This window comes from Anomaloglossus baeobatrachus, chromosome 4 (assembly GCF_048569485.1).
Source record: "Anomaloglossus baeobatrachus isolate aAnoBae1 chromosome 4, aAnoBae1.hap1, whole genome shotgun sequence".
Lineage (NCBI taxonomy): Eukaryota > Metazoa > Chordata > Amphibia > Anura > Aromobatidae > Anomaloglossus > Anomaloglossus baeobatrachus.
The window spans coordinates 237,866,761-237,893,928 of record NC_134356.1 but is presented as its reverse complement, the minus strand read 5'-3'; the positions used below and the strand labels follow the sequence as shown (position 1 = coordinate 237,893,928).

Sequence of the window (27,168 nt, the reverse complement as noted above, 5' to 3'; positions counted from 1 at the left end):
GACTCCTCCACTGGGGGAGCTGAGGGAGAAATATCCAACACTCCATTGATGGACGCTATAAGATCATTCACTATGGCGTCACCATCCGGTGTATCCGGATTGAGAGCGGTGTCAGGACCAAAGCCCTGATCAGCTACGTCTGCCTCATCATACAGAGAGTCGTCCTGCTGGGACCTTGACCAGTGATGAAGCCGAGTGCCGCACCCAGCGAGCTAGCTTAGGCTGTCTGGGACTGCCGTCCGTGTCAGAGCCTTCACCCTGGAATGCCTGGGACCCCCCCGGAGCACTAAGTACGTTCCAAATGAGGGTGGCCAGGGAGCATTAATCAAGATTGCCCATGGCCTGTCTGGACTGCAAAGTCTCCATCCCATGACAATCTCCGTCCCTGTCCCTGGACAGGGTTCACAGGTGGTTCCTTTGGCCACCTCTAGTAGAGACCCCGGCTGGCTAAGTGCTACAGGGGAGCATTGCACACAATGGGGGTCAGTGGAACCTGCCGGTGGAACAGTATCACATGCAGGAAAAGCAGCATAGAAAGCCTGTGTTGCCTTTCTGCTGCTGTATTCTAGTCATCTATGCAATGTATAGCATACAAGCATAAACACTTCAGCACATGCAATACAAGCAGCATAGAAAGCCTGTGCCTTGGCACCCTTGCTTTTTTGCTGCTGTTGTCCAGCCATCTAGGAGAATATAGCCAAGAGTAGCGACCGTACAGTGCAATGTATAGCATACAAGCATATATACAAATGAACACTTCAGCCATGCAATACAAGCAGCCTAGAAAACCTGTGCCTTAGCACCTTTGCGTTTTTGCTGCTGTTATCTCGCCATCTAGAAGGGCATATGGCCAAAGATAGCGACCTACAGTGCAGTGTATAGCATACAAGCATAAAATACAAATGGACACTTCGGTATTTAGTGGGGTCAGCACTTCAGGTGCTGCTTACCGCCCGCCTATAACGCGGGTGTGTGGTCGCCAGAGCCCTGGGTTGGTTGCCCAGAGCATGTCTCCGTTCCCCAGCTCGGACTACGTGCAGGAATGGCTGCCGGCGTCCTTCTCCAGCTCGTGTGACGAGGGGCGGGCCGTGGGCGTGCCCCAGACAAGAGCGGGAAACTGGCGTCCCACTGTGTCCAGTGAAGGGGGCTGGAGAATGCAAAGCAGACTCCAGCCCTCGGCGCTGACTGTCTGTACAGCGTCCCGCCTCTCCCCTGACTGGCAGGGCTGGAGGCGGGAACGAAACGAAAACTAGGCCGCAAAGCCGGGGACTCGAGTAATAAGCGCGGCCGTCCATGTGCACGGCCAGCGCGGAGTCCCCGGCGCACCACAAGTCCCAGCCGCGCCACAATGTCAAAAACACCCAGCAACGGCCGGCGCGGCAGTTCCCAATACATAAAGTCACTCAGCAAAGCTGTAGTGAATAATAGCACGAGCGCTCCGCGCTGTTGCCCCCGGCGCACTAACACTCCCAGCAATGCTGGTGTGTGTGTGCGCGCTTGCCCGGGGACACAGAGTACCTTAATGTAGCAGGGCCTGTCCCTGACGATACTCAGCTCCATATCCAGCAGGTTCCCTGGGTCTGTGGATGGAGCCCGGTCTCAGTGCCTGGAGACCGGTAAGATCCCACTTCGCCCAGAGCCCTGAGGGGGGATGGGGAAGGAAAACAGCATGTGGGCTCCAGCCTCCGTACCCGCAATGGGTACCTCAACCTTACAAACCGCAAGTGGGGTGAGAAGGGAGCATGCTGGGGACCCCATATGGGCCCACTTTTCTTCCATCCGACATAGTCAGCAGCTGCTGCTGACTAAACAGTGGAGCTATGCGTGGATGTCTGACCTCCTTCGCACAAAGCAGAAAACTGGTGAGCCAGTGATCCCACTGGGGGGGTATAGCCAGAAGGGGAGGGGCCTTACACTTTTTAGTGTAATGCTTTGTGTGGCCTCCGGAGGCAGTAGCTATACACCCAATCGTCTGGGTCTCCCAATGGAGCGCCGAAGAAAGGTGGTGCTGAAGCATACAGCCACTTAACCCCTTCAGCCCCGGGGCACTTTCTGTTTTTGTTTTTTGCTCCTTTTCTTCTGAGAGCCGTAACTTTTTTATTTTTCTGTCAATCTTGCCATATGAGGGCTTGTTTTTTGCGGGACGAGTTGTACTTTTAAATGAAACCATAGGTATTACCATATAGTGTACTGGAAAACAGCAAAAAAATTCCAAGTGTGGAAAAACTGCAAAAAAAAAGTGTGATCGCACAATAGGTTTTGGGATGTTTTATTCACCGTGTTCACTATATGGTAAAACTGATGCATCTATGCCTCAGGTCGGTGCGAGTTTGTAGACACCAAACATGTATTAGATTTACTTGTATCTAAGGGGTTAAAAAAAAAAATCACAAGTTTGTCCAATAAAAGTGGCGCACGTTTTGCGCCATTTTCCGAAACAGGTAGTGTTCTCATTTTTCGGGATCTATGGCTCAGTGGTGGCTTATTTTTTGCGTCTCGAGCTGACATTTTTAATGGTATCATTTTTGCGCAGATGCTACGTTTTGATCGCCTGTTATTGCATTTTGCGTAAAACATGCGGCGACCAAAAAAAACGTAATTTTGGCGTTTGGAATTTTTTTGCCACTACGCCATTTACCAATCAGATTAATTGATTTTATATTTTGATAGATCGGGCATTTCTGAACGCGGTGATACCAAATATGTGTATATTTATTTATTTTTTAACCCTTTCATTTTCAATGGGGTGAAAGGGGGGTGATTTGAACTTTTAGGTTTTTGTTTTTTTTAAAACTTTTTTATTTTACTAGTCCACCTAGGGGGCTATAGCGATCAGCAATCCGATCGTTCTTATCTATCTGCTGATCTTAGCTATACAGCTGTAAACAGCAGATACAGTCACTTCCTGTTTCCCTCTGCTCAGAGCTGAGGGAAAACGAAAATGAAACATCATAGCGGCAGGCGTCATCACATGACCCTGTGCTACGATGGCAACCACCGAAAGTCATGTGATCACTCACGTGACTTCCGGTGGGTGCGGCGGTAAGTAAAAATCATGGCCGCGCGCATATAGATCTCGCTGCCAGACTTTGGCAGCGAGATTTAAGGGGTTAAATGTCGCCAGTGGAAGCGATTCCACTCGCAACATGCAGGCACACGTCAGCTGTTGAAAACAGCTGATGTGTGCCGACCGCCTGCCCGCGGCAGGGGGCGGGGCTTAACCTGACACGCTCCATGACGGATAGATCCGTCCAAGGTCGTGAAGGGGTTAATGACCACCGTAAAAAAAAGCGCACTGGCGGTCATTAAGACATGAATAACAGATAAGACTTCTACATGAATGCTTTGCTTTATCTATGAAACATTGACATGAAATCCAACAATTAGTCAGTGACAATATTCACAGTATAGGTGAAAAGACTGTTTGGAACAGCAAACATAAAATATTCCTGCAACAAGCCAAATATTACCAATAATAATTTTTCCTACTTATTTGCTCAGAATATCATTTGAAGAGTATATTACACCATACAGCTAACAAAAAAGTATTTTTTATTTAATTGCATGATATTTTGAAAGATCATATGTCCAATAGATTGGCAAGATACAGTAGATGAGAAAGTTCTGCGGCAGGAATACTTAGAGAGTTAATTTGAAACACAGAATACACAACAATGTTATAAAAAATATTGCAGTTCTTTTATCAGTATAATTGTAGCAGGCTAAACTACATCGCTATAGCAAAACATTTCCTTTTCATGATTTTACAATACATTAGCCAATCTCTAGTATGTCACACAAAGCTACTTAGAAGCATGACCCGAGCTGAGTGAATTCAAGAAATTAATTCACATCGCCTTATGATTTCCTTTGCCAATTAAGTATTACTGAAACTAAAGTATTCCTGTTAAAAATATAGGAAATACTACAAAATGCTTGATCTAATAAAAAATAACTTTACTCATTATGGCACAGTCCTCTTCTAGCTTTCCACAGTAAATAGACTGCAGATGTCCATATGTACCATATTTATTAATGTACAAATGGGTTTGAGGTGTCACATTATTTGCAGGTTCCTGACAAATGGCAGTTTGTGTACTTAGGACTGTTAAAAATATGCTGAGTCATTGAAAATCAGTTTTCATCTTTGCTTAAATTTTGGTTGCCCTGGAGCCATTTCGCAAAAGGGTTCCCTTCATTGGGTTCCATAGCTTGGTAAACCAAGAATGAAAGCACGGCCAAAATGAGAAGAATAAACAGCTTTATCCAAATGGGGATGGATCGTCCACTTTTCCCTTTCGTAGGTTTCTCTTCAATTACTGGCTGGTACTTCGAGACATATTTAGTAGAATAACTTTGATCCAATTTGTAATCTTTGAAATCTTTGACATTAAAAGGTCGACCAGCAGCTCCTTTAATCGGCCTGCGGCAGCTTGCACTGTGATGGAAAAAAAAAAAAAGTATGCTCAAACCTTGAATATAAAACCTACTGAACACATATACTTGAAGGGGGAACAAAAACACAAAACAAAAAACCCCCAAAATATACAAACCTTATTCCTGTAGGCGTTGAAGTTTCATATGGAAACATTTCCTTCAAAACATCTCTATCTGTTCGCTTTTCTTCTGTGAATGTCTTTTCTATAATCTAAACCAAGAGAAAAAAAAAAATAATATTCATTACATCTTAAATAGCAGACATGGAATATAGGCCCCAGGAAACCCAACTAGGCATGTGACTAAAGCAAAGTTAATCACCACAAGTGCTACGTAAATATCTTCCCTGCTTTGTAATGGGAGTAACAAACTCTGTTATTTTCAACTGTCTTGTCTTGTTTGGAGTATCCAGACGATGTTCACTGGAATTTCCAGTATCCTTCAATGTGAACAATACTGTTTTAATTTTGCACTCTAATAAGGTCATCAACATTTAAGAGGAAAGCTGAAGATGGTAAGTCGTCACCTCAATCACTGCTGTGTTCAGGAGATCACTTGGATCTGTATGACCAACATTTTGAACATCAATGACCTTATTAAAAAAAGAAGCTTCATCAGTTTGTTGCAGCAAGTTTACATACTGCATGACACTCAAAAGTCACCAATGTTTAAATAATATCTGAAGAACCAAAAATTGGTCAAGTCTGAATATACGTGTTAATAAGTTTACTATAAAAGAATAAAATTATTTAAAAAAATTGTGAACTAAAACACAAGAGATTAAGTGCTTCAAGAAAACATATTACTATTCCCTTTGTAGTATTTACTTTTTCACTGATCAGCTGTTTCTTTGGAGTCCTTCTTGACAAATCTGTGTACTCATTGATTGATCGCAATGCGTTAGCATGCTTGAAATTTTCAATCACCTGATAATCAACCTGACGGGATTTAAATGGAGAGAATTCTGTATTAGCCTACACAGATCATCGGGGCAAAAAGAAAATTAACTTAAGACTTCTCTTTAAGCAAATAAAAACATACTAGAGTTGTGTTGCTTGAAGCAAATACACTTTCAGATATAGGTGCAGCTTCAGAGATATCCGTTTCCTCAACAGAATCTGTATCTACCACCTATTATATGTTTTTTAAGAAAAAAGGTGAGAAAAAAAAATATCTAAGCATTGTAATGTATTGAACCCACCCCAACCCCAAAGCATGGTGGTAAACAACTATGCAGTCACCCTCTTTCTCGGTGTTCTTCTTACTACTTTTGTTGACTCTCTAGAAACAGCCTGCAGTCGACCACCTTTTTCAGACTCCAACATCTTTGGAAGCTCAGAAAAGGAATCACCGGAAATGTTCTAGGCAAGTGTTAAATAAATATTTAGGTGAGAAAATTTCCTAGAAAAGTCTACTACCTACTACAAAGAAAAAAAAATATAAAACAGAACAAGCAAAATACAACATTGTCAGCTCTACTACCAAATCCCAAAGTTCAGAAACAGCAAGTCAGTGAAAGAGATAATAGTGAAGAGTAGCTCAGAAGGAAAAAACAAAAAGGATTGTGCAATGTGTAAATATCATTGGGTGGAAATAGGTTACAACAAAAAGATATCTTTACAGTTAGATTCATGGATAATTCCTCAATATCAGGCAGAAAATCCTTCGGAGGCAGCCTGCTACTTCGTCTGACATTTAATTTGGAAAAAACTTCAGTATCTTCAGCTGCCTACATTCAAGAAAAGTCAAAAACACAAATACCTGTATATATGTAAAAATGCATTGAATACTCAATCTAGAGATCATTCAAGCTTACCAATTTTCAATTAAAGAAATGTAATATATGCACGTTATAATCTCTAACAGAAATGTCAAAGAAAAGTAGCTTACAAAGCGTAGACATTAACACTAGAAGTCCCAGAGAGGGGTCATTTTACATTTCTACCATTGGAACCCTATGGAGCTCGAAATGTCTGGGACTTCTAGTGTTAAAGGGAATCTGTCAGCAGGTTTTTGCTACTTAATCTGAAGACAGCATGCTGCAGGGGATAAAACACAGATTTCAGTGATGTGGCTCTTATCAAGGTCTGTACTGTTTACATGCAATGTTTGTTTTAGCTTCAGGAGATTATATTTGCTCAGACTACATGAGCTACAGTTGTGGGTGAGCCCTAGTCTGGCATGCCCCTACCGTCATGAGCAGCTCATGGTCTTTAGACATCGTACATACAGAGCCTGGCGTGGGCAGCTTTCTAAGCTCTGCTGCAATGCTAAAGCTAAAAAAAAAAAAAAAAAAAAAAAAAAACAAACAACAAAAAAAAAAAAAACACCTTTTGTGTCACAATTGCTGCACCCAGTAATCTAAGTGATACATCGTTGGATTCATGGTCACGTTGCCGACATCATGCGGCTCTCAGATAAGGTAGAAAAAAACCCCCAAAAACTACTTACAGAGTCCCTTTAAGATTCCTTACACCCACATCATGAATTGAGATATTTTTATTTAATTTTTTTTTTTTACATGCCTGCTCTCCCACTTTAAGCAATGTAGGTAATAAGACATCTTGAGAAATGTGTCTGCTCTGTGCTCAAGTAAGATAGTCTTCGGAACTCTGCATTCATCATGTGTACTACAAGTTTTGTTTGTCAGTACACAATCATTGATGAGTATAAAGGGGCTTGGATGTCTGCTTATTTAAATTGCTAAGCCAACTTTCTTTGCCTCAGCTGAGTCATATACAAAAGTCTGACTCCGCATAGGACCATTGCTCTGTGTGAAGGTGCTGTCTAATAACACCTAAGCCCTCTTCTGTGCCAAACCCAATCCTGGAAAAGTAAGCTGCTGGGAGGTCCACTCCAAGAACATTAGTAAGGCCTCGCTCCAAAATATATTAGTTAGGCCTTTATCATGGACTAGTGCAACCAGATAACACATCGGATTGCACTTGCACCAGTGTTAGAGGAGGCAGTGCCCATCTGCTATTTTTTCTTATGCCGGATTGGCATGGGAAAAAAAAAAAAAAAAAAAAAAAAAGAATCGCAGCATACTGTGTTTGGCAGCGAATCTCCAATCGCATGCACCAACAAGTCTATGAGTGCGTGTGAAACATTGTAGTGCTCTCAGATGTCATCCAAATGCAGTACGATATATGTACAGACAGGCAGCGAAAGAGATGGAGAGATCACTCTCTCTCTTCTCTGCACTTGTGATCCGATCGCAAGATCACAGTCGCATGATACTATGCTCACGTTCTGAGCAGAGGGTCATTAGCATATTACATCCAATGCTCTTGCATCACATGCCATACGATAGTGGGAGCGAGGCCAGAGTTGTATAATAGATATCTTTTTTTCTTAAAACACATTTAAAGATTTTCTTTTTTTTATCAAGTAGCCAAGTTCAGTAAAAGGGATTGGCTAGGATTAGGAAAATGTGACAGCTAAGCTCAAATTTGCAACATTTGGAAGCTTCAACTACAATATTGTAAGAAGAACAAGCAGAAAAAAAAAACAACAAATAAACAAAAACACAAACCTTTAAAACAAAAGTGCTAATTCAGCGCTTTCAAAATATTTTCACAACATAACCACCTTTCATACATACCTCATTTTGCTCCAGTCTTTTGGACAACCGAGAGGTTACTTGAGCCTTTGGTTTGCCTCTTAACGGCTCTCTAGGCTCAAAAGTCAGGTCTGTTCTGGGTTCTATAAATGGCCAATTATAAAACACAAAAACAACTGTTAACAAGAACTGTGGTAAGTTGAGCAATCAAAATATACAAACGTCAACAATTTAGGTTACCCTAGCAAATCCACCATAACAGATTTCAGAGTATAGTGTATTAACATGCTATAAAACGTACAATGTGTGAAAACTACTTAGGGAATGAGACATTTATATACATAAATTAAATAGATAGATAACACATACATACACAAATGTGAAGGAGAATGGAAATACCACTAGCAATGTGACCAAAACCACTAAAGATCAAATTGAGACGGCAAAGTACTCTAATGTAATTTGTAAGCAGCCGAGTGATGGACTAGTTGAAAACGAAATGGGTTTTTGCCATCACCATTTCTTATACTGCTCTACAGTGAAGTATGAAATATTCATCTGGACTTGAATATTTTCAGCAGCGCCTGGAGCAATGAAGTATCCCAACAATTTCGGGTATGTGCACAGTCTTTTTCATGTGAAAAAGTGCCGCAAGGAATGAACATAATTCTCAACAATTTCAAAATGACATTGCTGTGTAAATGTTCAGTATAAGGTTAGGAGCACATACGTGCGTAGCATCTGATGCAATATGCTAATCGGATGCAATATGCTAATGACCCTCGGCTCACACTATGCTGCGAGAGCGTACAGAGTGTCATTATACTGTGATCAGATCACAGCTGTGGAGGAGAGGAAGAGATTAATCTCTCCATTTCCTTCATTGTCAGCTGGTGCGTATATCGCACTGCACTCGGATGTCATCCAAATGCAGTCTGATGTTTCACTTGCACCCATAGACTTGTATGGGTGCGAATGATAGGTCTCTCACTGACACCTGCAGCATGCTGCAATTGTTTTCTCAGTACCACTCAGCCTGAAGAAGAAAAAAAAAAAATGCAGATTGGAACGGCCCCATCGAGTAACATTGGTCCAAGTGGAATGCGAAATTGTTTCATTGAATTCCACTCTTCTGATTTTACTCGCCGTGTAACTCCAACCTTACATCATTTATTTCAACTACTTCAAGGTGTGGAATCCTTTAAAGTGAACCTGTTAGGTCCCCTGAATACCCAGAACCATGAGCAGTCCTGGGTACGTATTCAGAATCCCTGCCCAACTGTCTCAGTATTTACTAGCACTCCTAGACCCCCAGCCAGCACTGTCAAGTGCTGAAGCGCAGGGCCGTGCCCTGCACCGCATCAGCCCTGTAACACTGACAATGCCAGCCTGGGTGGGTGGATGAGGGGCTGCCTTGCACTCCCAGGCCGGCACTGTCAGTGTTAAAGGGCTGGTGCGGTACTCAGTTCACCGGAGATCATACAGTGAGAACCCGGGTATGACCTCCAGTGAACTGAGTGACATCACTGGAGCCGGGTCCAGCTTGTCAGGATTTCCTGGAGCCTTGAGAAATTGGACATGGCTTTCGTGCTCTCTAGCAGAGCTGAATCGTTGTGTCGATTACGTCAGACATGCAGAAATGTTTTTGGGGTTAATAAAGGGGTGAAAAATTTTATTTTAAGGATTTTTGTGTGCTTGTGTTTATTTCTTTTCACTTACAGATTAGTGATGGGGGGCGGGGTCTCAGACACCTCGCTTTAATAATTAAGTCTTGGTGTCAGCTGTGAGCTGAGATTAATCCCTTATTACCTCGAATGCCACCGCACCAGGGCAATCGGGAAGAGCCGGGTAAAGTGCTGGGGTTGTCACATTTAAAGCTTTCCAAGCTGCATATCAATTCTTTGCTGGGAAGTTGCAAGCGTTCTCTATTGGGAGAACACAAGAGACTGCAGCGCTCTGAAACCCAGATAGTGGGCACAAGTATCTGCGGTCTCCTGCGGAGGAGACTCACAGCCCCACCGCGTCCAGGACGCAGCAGGTCCTGATTGTAGGAAAATCCCTTCAGGAACGCTTTAGTCGCTGAGTTTTTATTTCCTTAGGCAGTTTTGCAAAGTTGTGGAAGATTTTATTTATTTATTCGCAACCACTTCATTGGATGGTGCCTAATTTAGAGTCGCTTTTATTTACCATGTTCACTATATGATAAAACTGACCTGTCATTATGATACCCTAGGTCAGTAGATACTAAACAAGTATAGTATTACCTTTATCTAAGTGGGGAAAGAAAATAATTCAGAAAATTATATGATAGATATAGATATAGAGATATATATATATATTACACACACACACACACACACACACACACACACACACACACACTAGCTGTAGTACTCGGGCGTTGCCCGGGATAGTAACTGTCTCTCTCCCAGTCTCTGTGTCTCTCTGTCTGACTAGCTCTATCTCTGTCTGTATTTGTATCAGTCTCTTTCCATGTGTGGCCAGGGCTGCCTCTTTCCATGTGTGGCCAGGGCTGCCTCTTTCCATGTGTGGCCAAGGGCTGCCTCTTTCCATGTGTGGCCAAGGGCTGCCTCTTTCCATGTGTGGCCAGGGCTGCCTCTTTCCATGTGTGGCCAGGGCTGCCTCTTTGCCAGGGCTGCCTCTTTGCCAGGGCTGCCTCTTTGCCAGGGCTGCCTCTTTGCCAGGGCTGCCTCTTTCTCTTTCCCCAGGCTGTGTCTGTCTCTTTCCCCATCTGTCTCTGCCTGTCTGTCTTTTTTTGTCTCTCTATCCATCTCTCCACTGACTTCATATAACCTCACGCATAAGCTTCAACTAACAATTTTGTTCCTATAGCAACCACTGACAGTTGCTATTAATAACCTATAGCTCCCACCTTCATTCAGTTTAATGGCGGAAGGATTTTAGAAACTAACTGTAAAGCACGGGATTAAATTTATCACACATACATACATACATACATACATACATACACATGTGGAATGGAATACTTAACAAAAAAGTGTGAAACAACTGAAAATATGTCTTATATTGTAGGTTCTTCAAAGTAGCCACCTTTTGCTTTGATTATTGCTTTGCACACTCTTGGCTTTCTCTTGATGAGCTTCAAGAGGTAGTCACTGGAAATGGTTTTCACTTCACAGGTGTGCCCTGTCAGGTTTAATAAGTGGGATTTCTTGCCTTATAAATGTGGTTGGGACAATCAGTTGTGTTGTGCAGAAGTCTGGTGGATACACAGCTGATAGTCCTACTGAATACTGTTAGAATTTGTATTATGGCAAGAAAAAAGCAGCTAAGTAAAGAAAAATGAGTGGCCATCATTACTTTAAGAAATGAAGGTCAGTCAGTCCGAAAAATTGGCAAAACTTTTAAAGTGTCACCAAGTGCAGTGGCAAAAACCTTCAAACGCTACAAAGAAACTGGCTCACATGAGGACCGCCCCAGGAAAGGAAAAACAAGAGTCACCTCTACTGCAGAGGATAAGTTTATCCAAGTCACCAGCCTCAGAAATCGCAGGTTAACAGCAGCTCAGATTAGAGACCCGGTTAATGCCACACAGAGTTCTAGCAGCAGACACATCTCTAGAACAACTGTTAAGAGGAGACTTTGTGCAGCAGGCCTTCATGGTAAAATAGCTGCTGGGAAACCACTGCTAAGGACAGGCAACACGCAGAAGAGACTTGTTTGGGCTAAAGAACACAAGCAATGGACATTAGACCAGTGGAAATCTGAGCTTTGGTCTGATGAGTCCAAATTTGAGGTCTTTGGATCTAACCACCATGTCTTTGTGCGACGCAGAAAAGGTGAACGAATGGACTCTACATGCCTGGTTCCCACCGTGATGCATGGAGGAGGTGTGATGGTGTGGCGGTGCTTTGCTGGTGACACTGTTGGGCATTTATTCAAAATTGAAGGCATACCGAACCAGCATGGCTACCACAGCATCTTGCAGCGGCATGCTATTCCATCCGATTTTGTTTAGTTGGACCATCAATTATTTTTCAACAGGACAAAGACCCCAAACACACCTCCAGGCTGTGTAAGGGCTATTTGACTAAGAAGGAAAGTGATGGGATGCTGCGCCAGATGAGCTGGGCTCCACAGTCACCAGACCTGAACCCAATCGAGATGGTTTGGAGTGAGCTGGACCGCAGAGTGAAGGCAAAAGGGCCAACAAGTGCCAAGCATCTCTGGGAACTCCTTCAAGACTGTTGGAAGACCATTTCCGGTGACGACCTCTTGAAGTTCATCTAGAAAATGCCAAGAGTGTGCAAAGCCATAATCAAAGCAAAAAGGTGGCTACTTTGAAAAACCTAGAATATTAAGACATATTTTCAGTTGTTTCACACTTTTGTTAAGTATTTCATTCCACATGTAGCAATTCATAATTTTGATGCCTACAATGTGAATCTACAAATTTCAGAGTCATGAAAATAAAGAAACTCTTTGAATGAGGTGTGTACATACAGTGTGTATATATACAGTACAGACTTTTTTGGTCTGTACTAATATTATATATATATATATATGTTTATCACTATATCTTGAGACCCGTAGCGTTCTCATTTTTTGCAATCTGGGGCTCAATGACAGCTTATTTTTGTGGCGTCTTGAGCTGGCATTTTTTAATTATATATATATATATATATATATATATATATATATATATATATATATATATATATATTATATTTTGTGTAGATGCAATTTTTAAATGTTATTGCATTTTAATGCAATGTTGCGGCGACCAACAAAAAAAAAAAAAAAAACGAAAACGTAATTTTTTTTCTCACTACACCATTTACAGATTTAAAGAATAACTTGCAGTCTTATGCTGTTCTGTCAATATACTATTTTTTGCATCCTCCCCTGCCCATGAGATGTGGTATGATCAGACCATGTCACTGTACAGTAAGAGTGTGCTTGTAAACCAAGTTACTCGTCTAGCAAAGCAAACTTTACCATAGGAAATAATGCAAGCTCAGACAATTCGTTCCGCAACTTGTGCAATGTCCCATCCTGGGGCCCTATTGTGCCATTACACACACATCGTTGGCGATGATTACCCAATACACATCCTGTACCGGCAAAATACAAGAACCAGGAGGCTGGCGAGGGAACAGATGATAAGGTGAGTATAGTGTGTGTGTGTGTTTGTTCAGACTGCAAGAGCGGGTCAGAGAGCGGTGAAAGTACGGAACCGGAACGGTGTGCGATGAGTATTTGCTCGTACGGCAAAGCTTGCTGGTAAACGGAGTTACAAATTTGCAGCAAGCTTTGCTTGTATAGCGAAATCCTCGCACACCAAGTTACTCGTAAAACGAGGTTCCACTGTAATTATCTCAGAGCAGGAACATTTTTTAAACACATCCAATAGTGAACCATATTATTCCAAGATCTATTGATTAAAATAAGCTTTGTTAACAGGAACACCTTTTAAAGATGTTGTTCACTACTCAAACACCCTTCTCAATCACTATGTTTCTGCCACTGTAAAATAACAGCTATCCTCACCACTCCCAGGGTTTGCTTGACATATCACGATATCCCTGCAGCTGTTTCACTGTCCCCTCCTTTGGGCAAATCAGGGAGCAAGAGTGCAGTTGCCCTCTTGCTTCCTCTGCATGTCAATTACATCCAAAGGGGGAGGGGAGCAGCTGTGGGAATGAAACAATGTCATGCCATTCCCAGGAGAGTCAGTGCCGACACCACCGGAACAGTGCCAAAGGTGAGTACAGCTGTTATTTTACTGAGGGTGAAAACTAGGGATTGTGAATGGGCTTTCTTAGAAGTGGACAACCCTTTTAAATACTAATATGAACTTTACCATCATTGTCACTATACTGTCCAGAATCTGTGTTTCCATTTTGTTTGTTATCTGCAGTTGACAAATCTGCTACTAGAGGCAATGATACTTCTTTCTGCTCCTTCAACTTTGAAAGCCTTTGTTCATAAACTTTCCGTGTACTGCCTGTAAATGAGAATAAAGAGAAATAGGTTACAGGTACTTTGTGTAAGACTTTCCTATACAACAAAGTGAAGAAACTGAAGTGTTTTATTCTGAAAACATACCTAAAATAGGACCAGCTTTCACTCCATATTTTATCAGCTCCTCCCTGAGAGCTTCATTACTGAGAGAAGGTATGTCTTGCTCATTGTTTCCTTCTACAGTTGGTTTATCTGTCTTCTTTGTTGCTTTCTTAAAAAAAAAAAACAAAAAAAAAACATAGCATTGAATGTCATTTAGTGTTAAAGGTGCAAGCTAGAAGCAAAACGGATGCAGTTATCTTGTGCAGGGCAACAGAAGGAGTATAAAAGTCATTCTAAGGCCATTTTTAGACACCCGTATTTAATCAGGTACAAGTCACACGCATGGTTATGGTCACACGTGAGACATCTGTATTTGCATAGGTGTCACACGTATCGGAGGAAAAAAACGGGTCTTTTTTTTTTAAAAAAAAAAAAAAGGATTTCCTATACTCGCCTGTATCCAGCGCTGTTTTCTTCAGTGAGGAGCTGGAAGCCGGAGCATTGCAGGGACAGCGCTGGATACAACACCGCCGAGGACAGGCGAATATTCACAAAGCAAGCAGTATGTGTGCGCAGTGATGTTCAGGTCATTGGAGTTCCCAATGAACTCTGATGACACCCCGCTACAGCGGATATCAGGATGGAGACTTCACGGGTTCATCAGAGTTCGATGCGAACTCTGATGCGAACTCTGATGCGAACTCTGATGCGAACTCTGATGCGAACTCTGATGCGAACTCTGATGGTCAGGCTTCCAGGTCCTCACTGCACACGCATATAAACACACATATATATACACTGAGCACATATACACATGTAAAGAAGGGAATTTTGTTACTTACCGTAAATTCCTTTTCTTCTAGCTCTTATTGGGAGACCCAGACGATTGGGGTATAGCTACTGCCCTCCGGAGGCCACACAAAGCACTACACTAAAAAGTGCAAGGCCCCTCCCCTTCTGGCTATACCCCCCCGTGGTATCACGGGTTCTCCAGTTTTAGTGTCAAAGCAAGAAGGAGGAAGCCAATAACTGGTTTAAACAAATTAACTCCGAATAACGTCGGAGAACTGAAAAACCGTTCAACATGAACAACATGTGTACCCGCAAACAACCAAGAAATCCCGAAGGACAACAGGGCGGGTGCTGGGTCTCCCAATAAGAGCTAGAAGAAAAGGAATTTACGGTAAGTAACAAAATTCCCTTCTTCTTCAGCGCTCTATTGGGAGACCCAGACGATTGGGACGTCCAAAAGCTGTCCCTGGGTGGGTAAAGAGATACCTCATGTTAGAGCTGCAAAACAGCCCTCCCCTACGGGGATGTCACTGCCGCCTGCAGGACTCTTCTACCTAAGCTGGCATCCGCCGAAGCATAGGTATGCACCTGATAATGTTTGGTGAAAGTGTGCAGACTCGACCAGGTAGCTGCCTGGCACACCTGTTGAGCCGAAGCCTGGTGTCGTAGCGCCCAGGACGCACCCACGGCTCTGGTTGAATGGGCTTTCAGCCCTGAAAGAACCGGAAGCCCTGCAGAGCGGTAGGCTTCCAGAATTGGTTCTTTGATCCATCGAGCCAGGGTGGCTTTAGAAGCCTGCAACCTCTTGCGCGTACCAGCGACAAGGGCATCGGAACGGCGTATGGGCGCCGTGCGGGAAATGTAGATTCTGAGTGCTCTCACCAGATCTAGCAAACGTAAATCATTCTCATACCGGTGAACCGGATGAGTGCAAAAGGACGGTAAGGAGATATCCTGATTAAGATGAAACGAGGATACGACCTTAGGGAGAAACTCCGGAATGATGCGCAGCACTACCTCGTCCTGGTGAAAACACCAGGAAGGGAGCCTTGGATGACAGAGCTGCCAGCTCAGACACTCGCCGAAGCGATGTGATCGCAACGAGAAACGCCACCTTCTGTGACAGGCGAGAAAAGGAAACTTCCTTCAGAGGCTCGAAAGGCGGCTTCTGGAGAGCAACTAGAACCCTGTTCAGATCCCATGGATCCAACGGCCGCTTGTACGGGGGTACGATATGACAAACCCCCTGCGGGAACGTGCGCACCTTAGAAAGACGTGCTAGACGCTTCTGAAAAAAAAACACGGATAGTGCTGAGACTTGCCCTTTGAGGGAGTCTAGCGACAAGCCCTTTTCTAACTCCTATTCTAGGAAGGAAAGAAAAATAGGCAATGCAAATGGCCAGGGAGACACTCCCTGAGTAGAGCACCAGATTAAGAAAATCTTCCACGTTCTGTGGTAGATCTTAGCAGACGTGGGCTTCCTATCCTGTCTCATGGTGGCAACGACCCCTTGGGATAATCCTGAAGACGCTAGGATCCAGGACACAAAAGCCACACAGTCAGGTTCAGGGCCGCAGAATTCCGATGGAGAAAACGGCCCTTGAGACAGTAAGTCTGGTCGGTCTGGTAGTGACCCCGGTCGGCCGACCGTGAGATGCCACAGATCCGGGTACCACGATCTCCTCGGCCAGTCTGGTGCGACGAGTATGACGCGGCTGCAATCGGATCTGATTTTTGCGCAGTACTCTGGGCAAGAGTGCCAGAGGCGGAAACACATATGTGAGCCGGAACTGCGACCAACCTTGCACTAAGGCGTCTGCCGCCAGAGCTCTGTGATCGCGCGATCGTGCCATAAATGCCGGGACCTTGTTGGTGTGCCGAGACGCCATTAGGTCGACGTCCGGCACCCCCCAGCGGCAACAGATTTCCTGAAACACGTCCGGGTGAAGGGACCATTCCCCCGCGTCCATGCCCTGGCGACTGAGGAAGTCTGCTTCCCAGTTTTCTACGCCCGGGATGTGAACTGCGGATATGGTGGATGCTGTGTCCTCCACCCACATGAGGATTCGCCGGACTTCCTGGAAGGCTGCTGACTGCGTGTCCCTCCTTGGTGGTTGATGTATGCCACCGCTGTGGAGATGTCCGACTGGATTCGGATCTGCTCTCTTTCTAGCCACTTCTGGAAAGCTAATAGGGTAAGATACCCTGCCCCGATTTCCAGCACATCGATCTGAAGGGTGGACTCCTGCTGAGTCCACGTCCCCTTAGCCATGTGGCGGAGACAAACTGCTCCCCACCCTGACAGACTCGTATCTGTCGTGACCACTGCCCAGGATGGGGGCTATGACAATGAGGTGGGAATAAGCCACTATTGCAGAGAGTCCTCGGCCGTCAGGGAAAGGGAGACTTCCCGTCCAGGGAGGTTGACTGCCCATCCCATTGGCGGAGAATGTCCCATTGCCGTTGGCGCAGATGAAACTGCGCAAAGAGAACTGCCTCGATGGCTGCCACCATCTTCCTTAGGAAGTGCATGAGGCGCCTTAAGGGGTGCGACTGGCCTTGAAGGAGAGACTGCACCTCTGTCTGCAGTGAACGCTGCTGGTTCAGCGGAAGCTTCACTATGGCTGATAGAGTATGAAACTCCATGCCGAGATACGTTAGTGATTGAGTCGGAGACAGATTTGACCTTGCCAAATTGATGATCCACCCGAAAGTCTGGAGAGTCTCCAGCGTAACATTCAGGCTGCGTTGGCATGCCTCGAGGGAGGGTGCTTTGACGAGTAGATCGTCCAAGTACGGGATCACCGGGTGTCCCTGAGAGTGCAAGACTGCTACCACTGCTGCCATGACCTTGGTGAACACCCGTGGGGCTGTCGCCAGACTGAATGGCAGAGCTACGAACAGATGTTCGTCTCCTATCACAAAACGTAGAAAACGTTGGTGCTCCGTAGCAATTGGCACGTGGAGATAGGCATCTTTGATGTCTGTTGAGGCAAGGAAGTCTCCTCGAGACATTGAGGCAATGACGGATCGGAGGGATCCCATCCGGAACCGCCTGGCGTTCGCATGCTCGTTGAGCAGTTTCAGAACCAGAACAGGACGGAAGGAACCGTCCATTTTTGGAGCCACAAAGAGATTGGAGTACAAACCCTCGCCCTCGTTCCTGAGGGGGGACAGGGATCACCACTCCTTCTGCTCTTAGAGCGTCCACCGCCTGCAGCAGGGCATCTGCTCGGTGGAGAGGTGGGGCCGTTCTGAAGAATGGAGCACAATGTCCGTCACCCACCGGTCTGTGACCTGTGGCAGCTAAATGTCGCCAAAGGCGGGGGAGTCTGCCATCAACCGCGGATGCGGAGAGAGAGAGAGAGAGAGCAGAGAGTCCTGAGGAGACCGCCTTGGTAGCGGTTCCTCCGACTGCCTTCTGTGGGCGAGATTGAGCCCGGCCGGAATCTGAGCCCGTCTGAGGTTTTGTAGCCCTTTTGCACGAGGACAATTGGGACCTGCCGGAGCTTGGGAAGGACCGAAACCTCGACTGTACTTTTAGGACAGTATTAACAGGGTAAGTCGCAGTGCAGACATTGCGGGGTTACGGACGCCTCTGCGGTACAGATGTCCCTGCTCAAGGTCAGCTGCGCAAGAACAGCTGAAAAAGTTAGGTTGCCAATACGGCTGTGGATGCCGGAGCAACCGACACGCCGATAGCCTCCTAGACAGATTTCAACCAGAGTCCATCTGTCTGTGAATGGCATCTTTAAGTGAAGCCCCATCTCCAGTGCAACTATGGCTCTATATGCAAGCCTGGAGATTGGAGAATCCACCTTTGGACCCTGGGTCCAGCGCTGACCACGTCAGGGGAAAAAGGGATAACGTGTATCCTAAAAACGTTTGGAGAAGACGCTTATCTGGTAAGCGTGGTGTTCCTGGACTGCTTCTCTGAAGTCAGCGTGGCCAGAAAAATACTCAATATCTGCGTGAGATACTGAAAAGGAACTTCTCCTGTTCGTCTCCTATCTCCACTGGGGGAGCTGAGGGAGAAAGATCCAACCTTCCATTGATGGACGGTATAGGATCATTCCGTATGGCGTTACCACCCGGTGTATCCGGATTGAGAGCGATGTCAGTATCAAAGCCCTGAAGAGCTGCCTTTTGGTCAAGTAGATTGCCCATGGGTGCAAGTCTCTATATTATGACTACTCCGTCCCTGTCCATGGACAGGGTTGACAGGAGGTTTCTTTGGCCACAACTAGTAGAGCCCCGGCAGACGAAGTGCTAGAGACCCCGGCAGACGACGTGCTACAGGGGAGCATGCACACAATGGGACGGTGTCATGAACAGCATCCCATGTAGTAAAAACAGCACTGAAATCTGTGTTGCTTTTTTTTTTTTTGCCGCTGCCGACTAGCTATCTAGAAGTATATAGCCAAGATTGGTGACCGTACATTGCAATGTATAGCATACAGGCATAAAGTACAAAAGACCACTGCAGCACAAGCAATACAAGCAGCATAGAAGCCTGTGCCCTGGCACCCCTGCTCTTCTGCTGCTGTATACTAGTCATCTAGGGGAATATAGCCCAGAAGAGTGACCCTACAGTGCAATGTATAGCATACAAGCACAAGTACAAATGAACACTGCAGCACATGCAATACAAGCAGCATAGAAGCCTGTGCCCTGGCACCTCTGCTCTTCTGCTGCTGTAGACTAGTCATCTAGGGGAATATAGCCTAGAAGAGTGACCATACAGTGCAATGTATAGCATACAAGCACAAGTACAAATGCACACTGCAGCCCATGCAATACAAGCAGCATAGAAAAAAACCTGTGCCCCAGCACCCTTGGTTTTCTGCTGCTGTAGTCTAGCCATTCCAGGAGAATATAGCTAAGACTAGCGACTGTACAGTGCAATGTATAGCATATCAGCATAAACACAAATGAACACCTCAGTCGTGCAAAACAAGCAGCCTAGAAAGCCTGTGCCTTAGCACACCTGCTTTCCTGCTGCTGATGTGTCGCTCCCCAAGCGGGCATATCGCGACCTATGCAGTTAAAAACAACACATGTACACACTGCAGTTATATCGTGGTCAGCACTATGTGTGCTCTTACCGCCCGCCTATAAGCGGGTGTATGATCGCCACCGTCCTGCCTTGGTGCCGACAGTCCGAGCTCGGTGCAGTAATGGCTGCCGGCTTCTTCCCCAGCTCGTGTGAGGAGGGGCGGGCCGTGGGCGTGCCCCCAAGGCAGAGCGGGAATCCGGCGTCCGACAGTGTGCAGTGAGAGGGCTGGAGCATGTAAAAAGGCTCCAGCCCTCGGCGCTGCTGATTGCTCAGCGTCTGTCCCCTTCCCTGAGTGACAGGGAGGGGGCGGGAACGAAGCGGCACTAGGCCGCAGAAGCCGGGGACTGGAGTTATAAGCGCCGCCGCCGTAAAAGCGCGGTCGGCGCCCAGTCCCCGGCGAACTACAAGTCCCAGCCGCGCCGCCGCTCCCGGAGCGTCCGGCGCGGTAGTTCCCAAAACACAAAGTCACTCAGCAAAGCTGCAGTGACTGTAACCCTTTACTGTCCCCGGCGCACTAGCACACCCAGCAAGTCTGGAGTGTGCTGTGCCTGTGTGTACGGGGACACAGAGTACCTGTAATGGTGCAGGGCCATGTCCCTGAACGGTACTCCAGCTCCGTATCCAGCAGGTTCAAATGGGTCTGTGGATGGAGCCCGGCGTCAGAGCTTTGAGGCCGGCAGGATCCCACTTCCTCAGAGCCCCCCAGGGGGATGTGGAAGGAAAGCAGCATGTGGGCTCCAGCCTCCGTACCAGCAATAGGTACCTCAACCTTACAACACCATCCACGGGTGAGAAGGGAGCATGCTGGGGGCCCTATATGGGCCCTCTTTTCTTCCATCCGAAATAGTCAGCAGCTACTGCTGACTAAAATCTGTGGAGCTATGCGTGGATGTCTGACCTCCTTCGCACAAAGCTTGAAAACTGGAGAACCCGTGATACCACGGGGGGGTATAGCCAGAAGGGGAGGGGCCTTGTGCTTTGTGTGGCCTCCGGAGGGCAGTAGCTATACCCCAATCGTCTGGGTCTCCCAATAGAGCGCTGAAGAAAGAGTGTATAGAGATATTTGTTGGTGTTGACTATGAGCAAAAGGCACACCTGCAACGATGGCATCTGACCACTAAATGTTAGCGACACTCACTGTTCTAAATTCTATTAAGTGTTAAAATACTTGAATAATTTTGTGAGTACTGTAATGTAAATAATAGCCGAACTATGCAGTGAAAAGGGAATTTTGTTTACTTACCGTAAATTCCTTTTCTTCTAGCTCCAATTGGGAGACCCAGACAATTGGGTGTATAGCTACTGCCTCCGGAGGCCACACAAAGTATTACACTCAAAAGTGTAAACCCCTCCCCTCTGCTATACACCCTCCCGTGCATCACGGGCTCCTCAGTTTTGGTGCAAAAGCAGGAAGGAGGAAACTTATAAATTGGTCTAAGGTAAATTCAATCCGAAGGATTTTCGGAGAACTGAAACCATGACCAAGAACAATTCAATCTGAACAACATGTGTACACAAAGAACAACAGCCCGAAGGGAACAGGGGCGGGTGCTGGGTCTCCCAATTGGAGCTAGAAGAAAAGGAATTTACGGTAAGTAAACAAAATTCCCTTCTTCTTTGTCGCTCCATTGGGAGACCCAGACAATTGGGACGTCCAAAAGCAGTCCCTGGGTGGGTAAAAGAATACCTCGTAATAGAGCCGTAAAACGGCCCCTTCCTACAGGTGGGCAACCGTCGCCTGAAGGACTCGCCTACCTAAGCTGGCATCTGCCGAGCGTAGGTATGCACTAGATAGTGCTCCGTGAAGGCGTGCAGACTCAACCAGGTAGTCGCCTGACACACCTGCTGAGCCGTAGCCTGGTGCAGCAACGCCCAGGAAGCACCCACGGCTCCGGGAGAATGGGCCTTCAGCCTTGAAGGAACCGGAAGCCCAGCAGAACGGTAGGCTTCAAGAATTGGTTCCTTGATCCACCGAGCCAAGTTGACTTGGGAGCTTGCGACCCTTTACGCTGGTCAGCGACAAGGACAAGAGCGCTCTCCTTCGCACAAAGCATAAAAACTGAGGAGCCCGTGATGCACGGGAGGGTGTATAGCAGAGGGGAGGGGTTTACACTTTTGAGTGTAATACTTTGTGTGGCCTCCGGAGGCAGTAGCTATACACCCAATTGTCTGGGTCTCCCAATGGAGCGACAAAGAAATGCGATTTTGCGGCTTGATTTATAAAATCTTATAAAATTTATAAAATATTGCACGATTGCTGTCAGTCAAGTTGAGGACGAATAAAGTTTTGTTGTGAATAGAAGTCGGCTGGTTGCCACGGAGACGAAGCTGAGACGAGCAGTGTTTTTTGTGTGTTTCTGTGACTGGTAACGTCTGGGACAATAATCCTCAATTTCCGTTCGGTAGAGAGCGTGAAAAAGAAAGAAAACCAACAACGGAAGGTCATTGAAAAGAGCCGGCCGATTTGTGCAGTGTGACACGGCGCCCGTGGAAGGATAAAGCACTCTATATCCAAAACAAGGAGGAGGTACCCCATGTTCTTCCTTTTATTTTAAATTCTCCTTGACCGGTGCAACGAGTTTAGCTAGGGTTAGCTAGGTGTTTAGCCCAACCTAAATAACTGATCTCTATGGGACGGTCTCAGTGAGGCACAACCTGTATTCATCTTCCCAACGACTGTTGATACCGCGGTGCGAAGTTCAGAAAGGCCACAGTCCGTGGTGAAGTTCACAAGGCACCCTCGTGATCGGATTGAATTTTCTCGCAGAGCATGTTAATCAAAAGAAATTGTTAATATTTGTATTTCTTGTAAATGGGAATTGACAATGGTCACTTATTTGTTATTCTTGTTGGTAAACTTGGGTTGAATTCTGCTTAGCTGTACAGCTGAGTTTGGTCATATTGGGATCTCGGGGAGTTTTTTGATTTGGTAGTGTTAAGATTGTGAACCAGCAAGAAAAGACACATATTACGGTTTAGCCTTTGGAACTAACCCAGTGTAGATCCAGACATTTAGGGGAAGGGGTGGTATTATTGAACCCAGGGAAGAAATCTCCTTTTAGTGACCAAGAGTATGTGGCTGTTCCCTTGGTAAGAAAATCAGAAACATATTTTTACGCAACAGGCCAGATAGAATAACAGACGTACGAGTGGATGGGCACCTAGGGAATAGTGACCACAATATAATACAATTCCACTTGTCCTTCAGTAAGGTGCCTTGGAGGGGGAGGGGAGTTACAAAAACGCTGAATTTCAGGAAAGCAAAGTTTGATCAGCTTAGGCTGCTTTCACACATCCGGCTTCAGCTCTGCGGCTCAATCCGGCTGTACAAGCTATGCAACGGATGCGGTGAAAACACCGCATCCTTTGCATAAGTTTTTCCTTTGCGGCCAGTCCGGTTTTTGCCGCTTGCGGCATGCTACTGAGCATGCGCAGTGGCAAAATCCGCATGCGGCGGCCGTATGCGGTTATTGCCGCATCGCGCCGCATCCGGCCGCCATAGGCATGCATTGAAAAATGCGCCGCATCGGCCGAATGCGGCGCGATGCGGGTTTTTTTTGCCGCACGAAAAAACGTGCCAGGCAACGTTCCATCCGGCCGCCGCATCGGCTAAATCTGCCGCATGCGGCAAAAACCGGATGGAACGCAAGGCCTTGCGGCAGAATGCGGCACTAATTAAAGTATATGCAGAAAAAACGCAACCGGCAGCAAAAAAAACCGGTTGCGATTTTCTTGCAAAGTGCCGGATTGTGCCGCATTGCAGAAACAAGAGGTGTGAAAGCAGCCTTAAGGCCCTGTCACACACACAGATAAATCTTTGGCAGATCTGTGGTTGCAGTGAAATCATGGACATATTGTTCCATTTGTACACAGCCACAAACCTGGCACTGATTGTCCACAATTTCACTGCAACCACAGATCTGCCGCAGATTTATCTCTGTGTGTGACAGGGCCTTTAGAGAAGACCTTCGCCAAATTGATTGGGACAATGTCCTCAAAAATGGGAGCACAGAAAATAAGTGGGAAATTTTTAAATCGGTATTAAACACCCACTGCGAGCGAGCCATACCATACGGAAATAAAAGGGCTAGGAACAGGAGAAAAACCAATGTGGCTAAATAAGGATGTAAAAGGGGCAATGAATAATAAGAAAGAAGGGAATTTTGTTTACTTACCGTAAATTCCTTTTCTTCTAGCTCCTATTGGGAGACCCAGACAATTGTGTATAGCTTCTGCCTCCGGAGGCCACACAAAGTATTACACTTTAAAAAGTGTAACCCCTCCCCTCTGCCTATACACCCTCCCGTGGATCACGGGCTCCTCAGTTTTGGTGCAAAAGCAGGAAGGAGAAGACTTATGAATTGGTCTAGGTAAAATCAATCCGAAGGATGGTCGGAGAACTGAACCATGAACCAAAAGAACAATTCAACATGAACAACATGTGTACACAAAAGAACAACCAGCCCGAAGGGAACAGGGGCGGGTGCTGGGTCTCCCAATAGGAGCTAGAAGAAAAGGAATTTACGGTAAGTAAAAAAAATTCCCTTCTTCTTTGTCGCTCCATTGGGAGACCCAGACAATTGGGAAGTCCAAAAGCAGTCCCTGGGTGAGTAAAAGAATACCTCAATAAAAAGAGCCGAAACGGCCCTCCTCTTACAGGTGGGCAACCGCCGCCTGAAGGACTCGTCTACCTAGACTGGCGTCTGCCGAAGCATAGGTATGCACTTGATAGTGTTTCGTGAAAGTGTGCAGACTCGACCACTTAGCTGCCTGACACACCTGCTGAGCCGTAGCCCGGTGCCGCAATGCCGAGGACGCACCTACGGCTCTGGTAGAATGGGCTTTCAGCCCTGCAGGAAGCGGAAGCCCAGAAGAACGGTAGGCTTCAAGAATCGGTTCCTTGATCCACCGAGCCAAGGTTGACTTGGAAGCCTGCGAACCCTTACGCTGGCCAGCGACAAGGACAAAGAGCGCATCTGAACGACGCAGGGGCGCCTTGCGAGACACAGAGCCGGAGTGCTCTCACCAGATCCAAAGAGTGCAAATCCTTTTCACATTGGTGAATTGGATTAGGGCAAAATGAAGGTAAGGAGATATCCTGATTGAGATGAAAAGGAGGGGCTTTGCATGACAGCGCTGCAAGCTCAGACACTCTCCGAAGTGATGTAACTGCCACTAGAAAGGCCACCTTTTGCGAAAGACGTGATAAAGAGACATCCCGCAGCGGCTCGAAAGGTGGTTTCTGAAGAGCCGTTAGCACCCCGTTAAGATCCCAGGGTTCCAGCGGACGCTTGTAAGGTGGGACTATGTGGCAAACTCCCTGCAGGAACGTGCGGACCTGCGGAAGCCTGGCTAGACGCTTTTGAAAAAATACGGAGAGCGCCGATACTTGGCCCTTGAGAAAGCCGAATGCCAAACCCTTGTCCATTCCGGATTGGAGGAATGAAAGAAAAGTGGGTAAGGCAAACGGCCATGGAGAGAAACCGTTATCAGAGCACCAGGATAAGAAGATTTGCCAAGACCTGTAATAGATCTTGGCGGACGTTGGCTTCCTGGCCTGTCTCATGGTGGCAATGACATCCTGAGATAACCTTGAAGACGCTAGGAGCCAGGACTCAATGGCCACACAGTCAGGTTGAGGGCCACAGAATTCAGATGGAAAAATGGCCCTTGTGACAGCAAGTCTGGACGGTCTGGAAGCGCCCACGGCTGACCCACCGTGAGATGCCACAGATCCGGGTACCACGATCGCCTCGGCCAGTCTGGAGCGACGAGAATGGCGCGACGGCAGTCGGACCTGATCTTGCATAACACTCTGGGCAGCATCGCCAGAGGAGGAAACACATAAGGCAGTCGGAACTGCGACCAGTCCTGAAATAACGCGTCCGCCGCCAAAGCTCTGTGATCCTGAGACCGTGCCATGAATGCCGGGACTTTGTTGTTGTGCCGAGACGCCATGAGATCGACGTCCGGCGTTCCCCAGCGGCGACAGATCTCTCAAAACACTTCTGGGTGCAGAGACTATTCCCCCGCTTCCATGCCCTGACGACTGAGAAAATCTGCTTCCCAGTTTTCTACGCCAGGGATGTGAACTGCGGAGATGGTGGAGGCTGTGGCTTCCACCCACTGCAGAATCCGCCGGACTTCCTGGAAAGCTTGACGACTGCGAGTGCCGCCTTGGTGGTTGATGTATGCGACGGCAGTGGCGTTGTCCGACTGGATACGGATCTGCCTGCCCTCCAGCCACCGCTGAAAAGCCAATAGGGCTAGATACACTGCCCTTATTTCCAGAACATTGATCTGAAGGGAAGACTATCGGGGTCCAGGTTCCCCGAGCCCTGTGGTGTAGAAAAACCGCTCCCCAACCTGACAGGCTCGCGTCCGTTGTGACCACAGCCCAGGTTGGGGGTAGGAAGGATTTTCCCTGCGATAGAGAATTGGGAAGGAGCCACCACTGAAGTGACGTCTTGGTTGCAAGGGAAAGAGAGACGTTCCTGTCGAGGGAAGCCGACCTCCTGTCCCATTTGCGGAGAATGTCCCATTGGAGCTGCCGTAGATGGAATTGCGCGAACGGCACTGCCTCCATCGCTGCCACCATCTTCCCCAGGAAGTGCATGAGGCGCCTCAAGGGGTGTGACTGACTCCAAAGAAGTGATTGCACCCCTGCCTGCAGAGAAAGCTGTTTGTCCCGCGGTAGCTTGACTACCGCTGACTGTGTATGAAACTCCATCCCGAGGTAAGTCAGTGATTGGGTCGGTGTAAACTTGGATTTCGGGAAGTTGATGATCCACCCGAACTGCTGGAGAGTCGTCAGAGCGACTGTAAGGCTGTGTTGACACGCCACCCGAGAAGGGGCCCTGACTAGGAGATAGTCTAGGTAGGGAATCACCGAGTGGCCCTGAGAGTGTAGGACCGCCACGACGGATGCCATGACTTTGGTGAAAACCCGTGGGGCTGTCGCCAGGCCGAAAGGCAATGCCACGAACTGGAGGTGTTCGTCCCCGATGGCGAAACGCAGGAAACGTTGATGTTCGGGTGCGATCGGCACGTGGAGATAAGCATCTTTGATGTCGATCGATGCTAGGAAGTCTCCTTGTGACATCGAGGCGATGACCGAGCGGAGAGACTCCATTCGAAACCGTCTGGTTCTCACGTGTCTGTTGAGCAGTTTGAGGTCCAGAACGGGACGGAATGATCCGTCCTTTTTTTGGCACCACGAACAAGTTGGAGTAAAAGACGCAACCACGTTCCTGAAGGGGAACGGGGGTCACAA

At 46.7% G+C, this 27,168-nt stretch overlaps 1 protein-coding gene across 3 annotated transcripts in view; it reads right to left on the bottom strand.

Moving 5' to 3' along the window:
* Nucleotides 1-3,535: 3,535 nt before the first annotated feature.
* Nucleotides 3,536-27,168, bottom strand: part of TMPO (thymopoietin) — a 43,762-nt gene continuing 20,129 nt past the window's right edge. The window contains exons 2-9 of one of the 3 annotated variants that reach the window (XM_075344746.1): nt 14,090-14,216; nt 13,845-13,988; nt 8,042-8,142; nt 5,679-5,798; nt 5,479-5,568; nt 5,265-5,375; nt 4,554-4,648; nt 3,536-4,438 (exon numbers count right to left, since the gene is read on the bottom strand). In XM_075344746.1, coding sequence (XP_075200861.1) covers nt 4,135-4,438; nt 4,554-4,648; nt 5,265-5,375; nt 5,479-5,568; nt 5,679-5,798; nt 8,042-8,142; nt 13,845-13,988; nt 14,090-14,216 — 1,092 coding nt within the window. In that variant the 3' untranslated portion in view covers nt 3,536-4,134. Of the gene's footprint in view, nt 4,439-4,553; nt 4,649-4,679; nt 4,877-4,963; nt 5,030-5,264; nt 5,376-5,478; nt 5,569-5,678; nt 5,799-8,041; nt 8,143-13,844; nt 13,989-14,089; nt 14,217-27,168 lie in introns of those variants that run through there. The other 2 variants (XM_075344747.1, XM_075344749.1) reach the window with 2 other exon arrangements.